This window comes from Sinocyclocheilus rhinocerous, unplaced genomic scaffold, assembly GCF_001515625.1.
Source record: "Sinocyclocheilus rhinocerous isolate Xijiao unplaced genomic scaffold, SAMN03320098_v1.1 scaffold1152, whole genome shotgun sequence".
Taxonomy (NCBI): Eukaryota; Metazoa; Chordata; class Actinopteri; order Cypriniformes; family Cyprinidae; genus Sinocyclocheilus; species Sinocyclocheilus rhinocerous.
Genome location: NW_015625590.1, coordinates 2,386,769 through 2,401,155, shown reverse-complemented (window position 1 = coordinate 2,401,155; position 14,387 = coordinate 2,386,769). Strand labels below are relative to the sequence as shown.

General features: G+C 35.1%; 2 protein-coding genes across 2 annotated transcripts in view; one reads left to right on the top strand and one right to left on the bottom strand.

Annotated features, from left to right (window-relative positions):
* Positions 1-2,551, top strand: part of LOC107757471 (protein unc-119 homolog A-like) — a 12,545-nt gene extending 9,994 nt beyond the window's left edge. Inside the window, exons 2-5 of the mRNA XM_016574945.1 lie at positions 550-663; positions 847-946; positions 1,739-1,911; positions 2,024-2,551. Of these exons, the coding sequence (XP_016430431.1) occupies positions 550-663; positions 847-946; positions 1,739-1,911; positions 2,024-2,136 (500 nt within the window). The 3' untranslated portion in view covers positions 2,137-2,551. The remainder of the gene's footprint in view (positions 1-549; positions 664-846; positions 947-1,738; positions 1,912-2,023) is intronic.
* A 2,394-nt stretch (positions 2,552-4,945) lies between these two features.
* On the bottom strand, positions 4,946-12,316 carry LOC107757374 (forkhead box protein N1-like). The gene is made up of 8 exons (XM_016574836.1): positions 12,185-12,316; positions 11,088-11,405; positions 10,657-10,764; positions 9,401-9,519; positions 8,846-8,942; positions 8,102-8,309; positions 5,214-5,678; positions 4,946-5,136 (listed from the first exon to the last, which is right to left on the bottom strand). Exons 1-8 carry the CDS (start codon positions 12,314-12,316, stop codon positions 4,946-4,948), a joined length of 1,638 nt encoding a protein of 545 aa, XP_016430322.1.
* Between the last annotated feature and the right edge of the window lie 2,071 nt (positions 12,317-14,387).

Here is a 14,387-nt window from a genome sequence, read left to right as displayed (position 1 = left end):
TATATATATATATATAGTACTTTATTATTGTCATTATGCTATATACTATAGCACATTAATACTAAAGCAAAACACCCAACCAACTGCCATTTTTTTACATCATCAATATTAGGAATATTATTCAATTTTAACACACAATGTGTTCATTAATGTTTGTCTGTCAGTATACTTCTTTTCCTATTGTTCTGACAGTATTTCTAAACAGTATCAGTCTTTGCAGGCAGGTAATGAATCGAGGAGGTGTATGGTCATCATCAATGTCATTTCCACACAACATCAGAGAGAACAGAAATAGCTCTTTTTGTCCCTGCAGTCTATCACACAAGGGTACGGCTCTCAGCCCAGAGGCATGTCTTTGATGCATGTGACCTATGTCACACACACATACCCAGTGTTAAAATGTGGTTAGCTTTATATTTTGAAATGTTACAACAAGTCTGGAGAGAATCACATCACGTTAATGTTCCATTCATATTTCATTATCTTACAAATGTTGAGCTAATGAGAGTCAGAACTGAGGCACATCCTGGTTTGTTTTTGTTTCCATAGATTACCTCTGCGGTCCAGAACAGAACATACACAAGATCGACTTCACCAGGTTCAAAATCCGAGACATGGAGACAGGCATGGTTCTTTTTGAGATCACCAAACCCCCTACAACAGGTAGGCAAGGAGCAGACCTCTCAAATTCACTTCCTCACTCCACCTACACAGGCTGCACATTTAAATGCAAGGCTCAGTTAGATTTTTTTCCCATAAAGCCCTGATTTTCATTTAGATGCAGTGCGCTGCACAAGAGCCCTTCAGTGGCTCATTTGGTAATGCCGACCCCTTTCTGATTCACAGAGAGTGGGGAGGACAGAACGGACTTTGACCAGAATGCCGGGCGCTTTGTGCGTTATCAGTTCACCTCCGCTTTCCTCCGACTACGGCAGGTTGGCGCCACGTAAGTGCAATCTGTGGCAGGATTACACTTGATCTAAATTGCAACCTAAAATTAGCCTGAAATCACACTTGAATCTGTTTGACTTAACCTTTAAAGGGGACATATCATGATGAATCAAGTTTTTCTTGATATTTTGAGATAAATGGGTTAATTGTACAAACAAAACGTGTGTGTGTGTGTGTGTGTGTGTATTAGCTATGTTACATTTGAAATTAGACAAAAATGTTTAAATAGAGGTCTTAAAGGAAGAAGTCTTTTTTTATTCAGTTTCATATTTATTTATACTTTTATTCAGGAAAGATGCATTAAATTGATCAAAAGTGACAGTGAAGGCATTTATAATATTACTAAAGGTTTCTATTTCAAATAAATGCTGTTGAACTTTCTATTTATCAAAGAATCCTGAAAATAGTATAACAGTTTCCATAAAAATATTAAGCAGCACAACTGTTTTCTACATTGGTAATAAAAAGAAAAATCTGCATATTAGAATGATTTCTGAAGGATCATGTGACGCTGTAGACTGGAGTAATGATGCTGAAAATTCATCTTTATAAAAAAATTAATTACTATCGTAACTGTATTAAGCCAAAAAAAACTAGTTGTTTTAAATTGTAATAAATATTTCACAACATTACTGTTTTTACTGTATTTTTGAATAAATAAATTCAGACTTGCTGAGTATTAGAGATTTTTTCTAAAACATAAAAAATCTTACCAACCCTATAAGGAGCCATTTTCATTGCCACAAAATCCATGTGTCCTTAAACGTGTCCTTTCCCACCTTCACAGGGTGGAGTTCACTGTAGGCGATGTTCCCATCAACAACTTCCGAATGATCGAGAGGCACTATTTCCGTGAGCGGCTGCTGAAGAGCTTTGACTTTGAGTTTGGCTTCTGCATCCCGAGCAGTAAGAATACCTGTGAACACATCTATGAGTTCCCACCACTCTCTGAAGAAATAAGTAAGTTATAAATGTTTTTTTATGAACTCAAAATTTTGCTATTGATTAGTTTGTGATCTTGTGGCTGGACCTAATATACATATGACACTGTGTTTCTTGTATCCCTCCATAGTGCGTGAAATGATCCTTCACCCCTATGAGACGCAATCCGACAGCTTTTACTTTGTGGACAACAAGCTTGTGATGCACAATAAGGCAGATTATTCTTACAGCGGTGGACCGTAGGAAGCCTCGCTCACCTCTTGCAGAAAACTGCATTGAGCTGCAAAGCAACTGGCAGAGGAACATCTACTGGCAGTGGCATCTAGGCATCTAATCTTATATGTGATGATGCATTTGGTTAAAAAAAACAATCTCAGGACTGTGTGTGTGTGTGTGTGTGTGTGTGAGTGAGAGAGACAGAGAGAGAGAGAGAGAGAGAGAGAGAATGTTACTCAGAATGGCCCAGTACTGCTTTTTTCCTTAGAATCATTTAAAGTATGTGATAACTCTGTCTCTTTATGTATATGAGTGTGCCTGTGCACATGTGCATAATTGCATGCTCTGTTTTTATGTATTTTTAAAAGCCCAAAGACTAATAATTCTAAACAACTCTGATTTGTAACTAAATTTTCTTACTATGTTTCTCAATGCTTCTAAAGCATAAAAAGAGCGTCGTGTAGAGTGAGTTGGAGATACAGTGCCCAATGCAGTGTGTTTGAACGTTTAAAGGAAGGGATACTGTCAGGAACTGTGTATTTTGCCCTAACATTGCACCCACTTCCTGTTGGCCTCTATGAAAGGGCCTGATTTTCTTTCATTTTTCTCACTTTCATTTTTGAATGCTCATAATTTGGTCGATGATATAAATCTGTTATTTATATTAATATGCTCTTATTTATATTGATATACATTGCCACACATATTTTTAATAGCATCTTTTGTCAAAAATAATGATAGATATCTGTGTCAATTGTTTCGTGCAATTTAACAAAAAAGAGAAAAAATAAAAATTCCAAAGTTCTTTAAATCATCATGTTTGATTTAATTAATTTCCTTTACACATAAAACTCCTCCATAGTGATATAATTCAGATAAAATAATATTTAAACTGTACAACACTATCATCCAAAAGTTTATTTTATGCTCTCCAAGGCTGCATTTATTTGATCACAAATATAGTAAAACAGTAATATTGTGAAATGTTATAATTCAAAATAAGTGTTTTCTATTTGGATACATTTTAAAATGTAATTTATACCTGTGATGACAAAACTGAATGTTCTGCTGATGTGGTGCTCGAGAAACATTATTATTAACACTGACAAAAGGTGTGCTGTTTAATATATATATATATATTTTTTTTTTTTTTTTTTTTTTTTTTTTTAAACAGCATTTATTTGAAATAGACTGTTTTTTTTGTAACAATGTAAAAGTCTTCAGATCAATTTAATGTGTCCTTGCTGAATAAAAATATTGATTTCTCTAAAAAAGATCAACTGACTGCAAACTTTTGAACAGTACTGTAGTAGATAATCAAAAAAATAATATATGATACAACAAGGGCAAAAATAATAATTTAAATTAATAAACATTGCTATATGTTCAAATCACTTCAAAATGTATTGATCTGCTGTATACAGTGTATTATTATGACATAAATGCCTTATATGTTGTGATCGTATATGCGTCTGACTTAAGATTCAGTTCTGGTAGTGCAATAGATCAGATAAGGCGACCTGATGGACTCAGAGTCAGGAATTGTATAACTATGACTCTAATTTTGAGATTTTGCCAAATCGAAATTTTTTGAATCATTTGAAGAATTTTGACAAACAAAAATAACTGTGACCTATGCTTGCAGAGATCTAGTAAAAATCCTGCAATTCGGAAGATCTGTTTTAACTTGTTAGTGCTTTCAATGTGTGTTGCTATGGGAAGACAGTATAAAAAAGAGGCAACCACACCCCCCAGTGGTTGCCAAAGCAAATGCAAACAACAGCCAATACTGACTATATGACAAGTCCAGAACACCTTATTTAAAAATTACTAACCCAAATACTTTTATACATTTAACAATAACACTTGCACAAAGGCAAATAATATTCATATATTGTTTAATTTCAGCAAACAATATTAAGACAATTTAGGCCACATTCAAGTGATTTTGAGCAATAAATGCTTACAGAACTTTTTGGAATTACCAAAAATACCAATGGAAGGATTTTAGAACCCACTAGGGGGCTTCAGCAAACTTAAGGGAACCTCAAAATGACTTAAAATAAGATTAAACAAGCATTAAAAAAAGCTATAAAAAAAAAAAAAAAATCAAGATATTTCTTATTTTAATTCAACCTCTCAACAACTCCATTTTCTTTGAAGAAACAGGGTTCTCACTGTCCCACTGGAAAACCTGGATATAAGAGGTAGCCTAATTATAAAGGTAAGATCTAGACCTAGAAAAGTTAAGTGAATTAATAAAATCATAATTTCAGTTTAAAGGCAGTTTTATGAATATTCATTTTTCTAGTTATGCCAAGCTCTAGAATATTTGATCAGGTAGAAACTGTGAGTAAAAAATATTTATCTGTAATCATCATCCAGTAAATCAGGAAAAGTCATGGCGTCTTTGAAAATTCCTATAGACAATGGATGTCTTGGAGTCAAACAGGTTGGTACACTGTAAAAAATGATTTTTCCAAGTTATAAATAAAATAACGATTACTGGAGTATGTTTTACAAGAAAATGCTATTTAGTTATTCTACTTCCAAATTTCATGTCTAATTCAATGTGTTACTTGCTTTGTAATTAATTGTGAAATTTCTGAGTAAAAATTGTTTCTACACCAAATTGTTTCAGTGTAGAACCACTGGTTAAGTGGGATTGGACAGCATATACATTTAAGTATTTAAAACATAAAAAACTAATGTCATTTTTATAACTCAAGCACACCATTCAACATAGAAATCATACTTTTTAGACATTCAAAAATATAAACTTTTTTCTATTTTGGAAAACAATGATGACTTGGGACGCAACGCACAGGTTTCTTTCTCATAGCAGAGGAATAGGAGCTGTGTAGAGCCCACTGAGATAAAGCTCAGAAATGCTGCCTTGCACCCCACCGTCAGTCTCCGCTAAACCCCCACAGACCCCCACGCTATCCTGTGTTTGAGTGGGACTGTCCATGACTGCCAGTGAATCCAGAGCGAGGCTGTCATTCCTTAGCTGCTCCCAAAGATTCCCTTTAAACAAAGAACACGGCATGAACAACAAAGGAGCTCTGTTGCAAACATGGCTAATGTTGCAAACTCAATCTTACCATGTAATTGTAGATCTGTGAGGCTGGGATTTAATGCATCAACATCATTACTGATTTCTCCATCCAGCAGAAGCTCCTGCATGCTCGCTGAAGCGCTGTGACCAGCCTGCAGGGCGGTGCTGTAGCTCGGTGGGGTGTGTGCTGGTAAGGGAGAATCCATGCTGCCTGTCCTGGGACTGGAGGGATGCCCAGCACTGGGTTGATGGGTGACAGGAGGGTAATATGAGAAAGATAAAGGGTCTGGGGATATGTAGGGGGGAGGAGGGATGACAGTTTGAGAGGGTAAAGTGTTGTAGAGAGACTTCTGATGCAGAACACTAGTGTCATGGACAGGTTGGTGTCCGTAGGCAGGATGCACAGCAACTCTTAAAGGTTGAGAATGTGAATGGCTGCTTGGTAGACTGAAGTGAGCTCCAAGAGACTTAAATTTTTCAGGTCTCTCCCCAAGAAGGCGTTCCAGCTCCTCTAAAACAATGAGCATAAATACATATTTTTAATATACATAATATAAATAAATATATTACAATATAAACGAGTAATATCGTGTAATATCTAAAAAGTCTGGGATCAGTAAGATTTTCTTTATAGAAATTAATACTTTATTCAGCAAGGATGCATTAAATTGATCAAAAGTGACAGTTATGTAATGTTATGTAATGTCAAATACATTTTGTTCTATTGAACTGAATATATCAAATGTAATTGAATGTATCAGTTTGCCCCAAAATGTAATGCAGCACAACCATTTTCAACATAAAAGGGGTCATGACATGAGAAATCACATTTGCCTTGATCTTTTGGCATATAAGAGGTCTTTGTACCATTAAAACATCCTGTAAGTTTCATAACTTAAAACGTCCTCCGCATTATAAACAAAGCATTTATTTAATCAAGCTCCAAAAAACAGCTCGTTTGGATCTGAGGTGGCATGTGAAGTCACAAGGGCACAAACATTTGCATAAACACCGCCTCCAGAGCAAGACATCGACAAATAGTCATCGTCTCACCATAGGCCATTAACGGCTGAATGCGAGTATCGCGTCGCATCAAAAGCAAATAGAACCCACTATAATAACTGCCACTGTCTTGTCTGCACTGGATATAGTATATAGATGCGCGTTTGCTTTCTGACACAATCCACACAATCCATTTTCCACATATATTGTTTTGTTTTGTTTTGTTTTGTTTTGTTTTGTTGCCCGCCGGGGGTGAGCGGCCCGTTGCTGAAATTGGTCAAACTGTCTCGCCTGCCTCCCGGCTTGAAGTTGCCATAGTAACGGTTCACCAGGACTTGCCTCAAAGCTTCACTCTGACAACAGGGAAGGGGGCGGAGTCACAGGAGGAGCATTATGACAAACATCATCAACGCCGAACATCAGTGTGCCACCATGACAGATATCATCAAATGGTTTGATTTGAAAATAAAGAAATAAAATATGAAAACAAACAAGATTTTGACATGAATGTGGTTGCAGATTTTAGATATTATATTGTATCTTTTTTTAATGGAGAAATACACATACGTATCCTTCCACGGGTGGTCAATGAGAAACAAAGAGTTTCCAACATTTAAAGGGGTCATGACATGAGAAATCACATTTGCCTTGATCTTTTGGCATATAAGAGGTCTTTGTACCATTAAAACATCCTGTAAGTTTCATAACTTAAAACGTCCTCCGCATTATAAACAAAGCATTTATTTAATCAAGCTCCAAAAAACAGCTCGTTTGGATCTGAGGTGGCATGTGAAGTCACAAGGGCACAAACATTTGCATAAACACCGCCTCCAGAGCAAGACATCGACAAATAGTCATCGTCTCACCATAGGCCATTAACGGCTGAATGCGAGTATCGCGTCGCATCAAAAGCAAATAGAACCCACTATAATAACTGCCACTGTCTTGTCTGCACTGGATATAGTATATAGATGCGCGTTTGCTTTCTGACACAATCCACACAATCCATTTTCCACATATATTGTTTTGTTTTGTTTTGTTTTGTTTTGTTTTGTTTTGTTTTGTTTTGTTTTGTTTTGTTTTGTTTTGTTTTGTTTTGTTTTGTTTTGTTTTGTTTTTGTTTTTTTTGTTTTGTTTTGTTTTGTTTTGTTTTGTTTTGTTTTGTTTTGTTTTGTTTTGTTTTGGTTTTGTTTTGTTTTGTTTTGTTTTGTTGTGCAAAAAACTTCACCAACATTATAAGTGAACCTCAAGGAACATATTAAAATAAAATAAAAATCCATGTCATCACCCCTTTAATCATAAGAAATGTTTATTGAGCACCAAATCATTATATTAAAATGATTTATGAAGGATCATGTGACAATGAAGACTGGAGTAATGGCTGCTGATAAATCAACTTTCCCATCACAAGGAATCAATTCCATTTAAAAATGTATTGAAATAGAAAACAGTTCATTTAAATTGTAATAATATTTGACAGTATTACTATTTTTACTTTATTTTTGATCAAAAATAAATGCAGTCTTAGTGAGCATATATAATAAAACTTTAACATAAAAAAAAAATCATACAACCCCAAATGTTTGAGATGTATTTATTTATTTATTTATTTATTCGCTCAATAAATACTAAATATGCATTGTCTTTATTTGTCTATTTTGAACATATATTTTTATTATTATAAAATAGTTATAATTGTAGAATTTTATTATTATTTATATTTGTGAACATTTTAGCATTTAACATGAAAACATGTTGTATAAAAGGATAGGAGCATGCATAAGTACTGTACACAATACATTTACAATAATCATATCGCATAGGTGAATTTGGGTAATCTGGGACATTTTTTGCACATTTTATGTTCAGACCAACAAATACGACCTTGAATATTACAGTATTTGCCTAATGGCAGCTGATCCCTTTGCGCACCTGGTCGGGCCATGCTCCTCCTGACAGTCAGGGGATCTTTACGTCTCCACTTGTGAAGTTCCTCCTGCATCTTCTCTACCTTCGCTGGGTTCAGGGCCCACAGGCAGCCCTTTCTGGAGGAGTTCCCATTCTTGTTCTCCACTTTCTCAAAGCATTTGTTCAAAGACAGGTTGTGTCGGACAGAATTCTTCCAACCATCAGGTGCTGTCTGAGAAATCACAAATGAAATAGTGGTTCACTGTGGCATTGTAAAGTGGTTGCTAAGTTGTTATAGGTGGTCACTAAGCGGCTACGGTGTCCTGAGTAGTTGCTGTGTGGTTTTTAGAATATTCTAAGGTGTTCACAGAAAGAACTGAATCTAAAATAGATTGTGCCAGTCATTTCTTTAACCAAACATCTTTCTTACAACCCTTCCCTCAGTGAAGTCAACATTGGATCGGAATGGATCTACATGTTGACCTAATGATGAGCCAAAATAATGTCACATTGTAAATCCCTTTTCCAGCACAGTGCCAAGAGGAGGGTGATCCAAATAATCAGGTATATAAAGATCATGCCATAACAGGCATATTCCACAAAGCCTGAGGAAATTACTCCTGGTAAATAACTCTGTTTGCATTCTGTATTTGTTACATTAATCATGCACAGGCTTCTGCCAGGATCCAAGATATCAACTGTTCACTATAGATCAATGTACGTATATTAGATGTCGAAATTATTCTGAGATGTGGTAGTGCAGTTTACCTTAAAGTAGGGGAAATGCTCTGTCATGAAGCTGTAGATCTCACTTACTGGTAGACTGCCTGTTTTGCTATTCCTCAGAGCCAGGAAGATGAGAATACTGAAAAGAAATATTCAACAATGAAACATTGCCAAACAAACAAGACTACAGTGATGCATTGGTTTAATTCTGATTTGTTTGGATGTGTTGTAAGTTGCAATGTTTTTTATGCTTTTACATTTTTATGCATTCGGCAGGCAATTTTATCCAAAGTGACAGCACATTCACATGAATAATGATACAAATTAAATCTTTTCATAACAGATTGCTGATCATATAGTTTAGCAGTTGTCAGCAGTTTAGTTACTTTTTATTTATAAATATCTGTGTTGATTAAATCAGTTTTATAAGAAAAATCCCCATCACTAATGAACAGACTGACAGTCTGACTGAAACTAACTGTTGTATGATATGTTGGGCCCTGAGACTGTTTAGAACTAACAGGTTTCAGAGAATGAGCTGTTTTGAAAAGAGGCCTTAGTTTACCAGGATAAAATAGGTTAGGTGCACATACTTACCTGTAAGAGAATACAGGTTTAGGGTAGAGTGTCTGGACAGAATTGTCTTGAGATGTTTGTGATGAGAAGCTTTGGTTATAAGAGTGAGAAATAGTGTCTATTCCTCTTGAAGAGTATAACTAGAGACAGATATGCAAAAAATAAAAAATAAAGAAAAGCCATAATAAACGCTATTTGTGTGGTTATTAGTAGTTTAATGTAAAATAAAAAATGTTAAGCTTTCATTGCATACTACACTATGTTAAACAAAAGTGAGTCTTTGTTATTTGTCAGTCATGTGACACTGAAGATGGCTGCTGAAAATTCTGCTTTGCCATCACAAGAATAAATTACATTAAAAAAATATTTCTAAATAGAAAACACATTTTAAACACATAATAATATTTCACAATATTACAGTTTTTGCTGAATTTTTGATTTGGTGAGATAAGAGACTTCTTATAAACATTAAAAAATCTTACCATCCCAGAACCTTTGAATGTTATTATTAGTCGGTTTAATGCGTTAATCGAATTAATTAGTTACAGAAAAATAACGCGATTAAAATATTTTTACGCAGTTAACGCTCCCGCCCCAGACCTGTACGTCATCTTACATTTGATTCAGCTGACTGTTGACAAACATGATTAAGGTCAGCATCTATGTAGTCCATAAATGCAGTTATGTGCCCCTAAAATTCAAGATATTGGGCCATTAAAAATGATCTCATATTTACATATTTTTTTTTAAAAATCCATATTAATAAAAAACGTATCAAAGCGATAGTTCACCCACAAATTAAAAATGAAAAAAGAAAATGAAAACAAGATGTAAGTTATTTCTAAAGCTACTTTTTGTAATATCTATTTCATGCTTTTCTCATGTACTACATACAATAATGGCTTTAAATGATCTTTTGTGGGTAATTTCTCAGCCAAATTTGATGTGTGATTAATATGCGATTAATGCGATTCATTAATCACCACATTGTGTAATTAATTAGAAACAAAATTTTAAACGATTGACAGTCGTAGTTAGTATATACAGGTGCATCTCAATAAATTAGAATGTCGTGAGCCAAAATCATCACAATTAAAAGAACCAAAGACTTAAACTACTTCAGTCTGTGTGCATTGAATTTATTTAATACACGAGTTTCACAATTTGAGTTGAATTACTGAAATAAATGAACTTTTCCACGACATTCTAATTTATTGAGATGCACCTGTATAATCAGTATATCACACATTCTTTCACTCTGTCAATATCAGGTGTACCTGATGTTGTAGAGGAATGATGGGACTGAACGTCTGATGGTTCACTGATGTGTAGCCGCGTGGTTCTTCAGAGCTCATCTGAGGCTCATTGTAGGGGTGCTGAGTTCCCTGCCCCTAGAACAGACCATGATCTACTTAATGCTGGCATATCATATGTTAATGCTTCTTTAGAAAGTGTAATAAGGACATCTGCTTGCACATCTGCCTGGCAGGTCTTCTCGTTTCCATGTCTTTTGCCCCTGGCCTAAATGTGCTGGCAAGAATTTAAAAGAGCCTTCATGCCATAAATATTGTCCCTATTTTACTTCTTTATGCAGTATGTTTCTTTCTTTCCAAACTGTGCAAATTCCTCTAAAAGTATTAGAATTATTTTTTTTTTCATCTAAACAAGAAATCTTAACCTTTCTGATTAAAAAGTCCCTCAGTCTCACCATGACACTGGTGGTCTCCACATCAGCGCTTAATGGAGTCCAAGAAGATTCTTCCTCCATTCCATCAGTCGTGGTGAGTTTCCCAGCCAATCCAGCTCTTCTGAGACAACTGAAGGTTTGAACCTCACTGACGGCCCCTTCACTGCATTGACGCCTGTATGGATGGTAGTGATTGTTCTCCATTAGGCCAGACTCTTGTCCAACAGGGCTTCCATCTACACTGTGTCTACAAAAGTGCTCGGCACTCTTCTGCCTGTAGGGAATGCTTTCTCTTTGGGAGTACGGTGGAAACCCTTCTCCAACATTGCTCTGGTGACACTAGAGATTAAACAACAAAATCATGTAAAAACAGATCTAACATCTATCAAACCTGCATATTAGGTCATCAATAAAAAATTTAATTCAACCTAAAATTGTATAGTATCAATATACGTGAAACATATTCCATGTAAAGCAGCGCCGCAGTTTCATTTCTAATTAATGCACTCTTTAACACAAAGCAGTTTTCCAAGAGGAAATGCAGTAGCATGTAAAGATCTTTGATCTGCTAAAGAGTCTATAAAAGCATTTAATGTGGCATACAGCCTTCCCTGGGGGCCATAATTAATTAATATTAAATCAAAAGCCTTTGATGAAAAGGCAGTGTGAAATACTTCAATTTCTGCCCCAGGGTCTTATGTCCTTGAATAGTGCCTTGTGCAGGAGTTCATGTCCTCAACAAACGACAATAATTATGACACAGTGTCGTAATCAGAGCAGCTGGTGAGCAGCAGATTTTAAAAAGCGGCAACTACAGAACAGTCTGGACTGATGTTATAGAACCAATGACTTATCAGAGAGCTTCATCTGGATTCAGATACAGAAGATAGATTACCTAAAATAGATTATTAGATTTTTCCAATACATCATTTATCTATCTGCCTATTTTCACAATCAAAATCTGTACAGAAATAGGATCAACTTATCTATCTATCTATCTATCTATCTACACTGGTTGACGGTTCTGTAAACAGGATTTTTTAAAAGTCTTTAAAACTAAGTACTTCAAAACAAAGTAATACAAAAAAAATGATAAGAAATTCTAAAATGATTAATACCTGTGATTCTGGCATCTGAAAGTAGAGCGACCCTAGATGGTCAAAGGATTGTAGTTCACCTGGAGAAGGAACTGGTGAGCTGCTGCTGCTGCTTACAGATGGGAAAGACAGGCCCTGGGGCTCAGAGGACATCGTCCCTACAACCTGCCTCTTCAAAACACCAAAACAGGTAGATAACTTGATAAATAACCCAAATAGATACTGTAATATGTAAATATGGCCCCTTAGGATACAGTAAGAAAAACATGGAAAAAGACAGCAATATAGGCTACGCTCAGACATTTACACACTAAAGTGTCAGGGTGGCCTGTTTTCAAGCACATTTCACAACATACTGTATAGGAATATATATTCACATTGTGCACATCTTGTCCTATGGCCTCTGCATAATGCAAAACCATCTCATTGGGAATATATGCACATTATTTATTATAGTAACAAGCAACCTTAAGTCATTTTTCCCTAAAACATTATGTCATAAAGGCATTTTCCGTGTCTCCAAACAATCTGTCTCCCTAGCTATTCAGCCAGTTTTACGTGCCATAACTGTGTAACTGCTTGTAATGAAAATCCCTTTCCAACTGTCTACTATGCATTTTCTATTACAGCGCTGGTCTATGTTCCCTACTGCAGTGAAAGAGGCCCGATTTGCTGTATTTCATTGCCCTGGCTGCTATCTGATCATAAACAGGTATAACATTAGGCCACATAAGTATCCAGTATTCCTGGAAATTCAGGCAGCTCTCCCTTACTGTCAGCAGACTGTGCTGTTTGAGCCAAAAACTCATTAAAATCACCAACAAACCATGAAGGAAAAGCAGAAGTGTGTTAGTGACATGAAATGGAGATGGGGGAGTTTTGCTCCCTCTGAAACATAGAGTGTAATTCAGTATTGGAGAGGAAGTTGAACTGGTCTTTATGGTCCATCACTGTGACTTTTAAACTGATCCTTAGACATGTTATGGTCGAGATACAAGCCATTTCTACTTTTGAGAGAAAACAGCTGAGTACGCAAAAAGGTTATGGGGTGCTTGTGTACGTGTTTAAAAGAGAATTGGGCAAGCAAATGAGGCAGGATAACCAGATTTTATGCTGTATAGAATTTCAAAGTATATATATTTTTTCAGGTCTTGTAAATAATGAAATAACTGAAATTTATAAATTATGTATTTTAAAACATTATCATGTGCACAGCTCTCTGCTTCTGAATGGATATTTACTGCATTCACAGTCTTGGCTCATAATTGGTATTATTATAATATTGTTGCAGTGCTCATTTATCACTGTGGTTTTGTTTGTTTTAGTAGACTATTTTTTCTTACAGAATCCTAAGATAATATACAGATACGATTTTTTTAATTTAAGTATGTCGTGTACATATTTACTTATTTGGTAAAAAGCTCTGCAACAAGAAGAATAATGTACTTACTGTACATTTTTCCTTCCCTATACCTTATATATAATAAATTACTAGTTTAAAGCCAAATATATTACAAAAATATACAGTATATTCTGAACAAAGGCTAAAAAAAAATAACATTTTGGAATGCATAAATGTAAATTCTTAATATAGTTTGTAAACGGTAAATAAATCTGAGTAAAACAGCAACAATGTGGTTTCTAAAAGCTACAACTGATTAGTTTTAGATGGTTTGTCATATTTAGTCTTATTTAGGAGTGTTTAGCCAATAGGAAGTAGTTACTGCATGATTAGATTCAAGTTAAAATGTTCAGTTAATCACTGCTTTGAGGTCAATTTAATCAAGTCTAACTTAAAATGGAACCAAATAAGATCCCACTCCTGTTAATATGTCCACTGGGATTACAACTTTACTTGATTTATTAAAAAAGGATAAATTCATTTATTCCTGCATGGAACTTGAACTCTGGTCATTCTGCATAAAGAGCTTTACTACTACTTTTGGCCCAACCAAGTACTGCTCAAATCATGCTACAAAATGAATAAAAGTGTGTTATTATTATTTAATATTAATTGATCAGGTTGTGCATGAATGCATTTTTAATTGACATTTATTTGATTTGGCACACTGAGAAGATGTTTTTTTAGAGAATTATATTTACAGAAAATTGAACAATTACATTTTTCCATCAGCATCAAGCAAAGGTCTGAATGCTGAATGAGGTCAGTAAGCCATGCTATATAATCCTCTAATACAAGATTCAAAAATAAAAAATAAACAAG

Bases quoted from the DNA above. Each gene is read 5' to 3' on its own strand.
- LOC107757374 (XM_016574836.1), bottom strand. From the start codon at position 12,316: ATGTCCTCTGAGCCCCAGGGCCTGTCTTTCCCATCTGTAAGCAGCAGC. The intron at 10,765-11,087 runs GTGAGACTGAGG...TTCTAGGGGCAG, and splicing joins TGGAGACCACCAGTGTCATG to GGAACTCAGCACCCCTACAA. The intron at 5,679-8,101 runs GTGCGCAAAGGG...TCATTGTTTTAG, and splicing joins GAGGAGCATGGCCCGACCAG to AGGAGCTGGAACGCCTTCTT.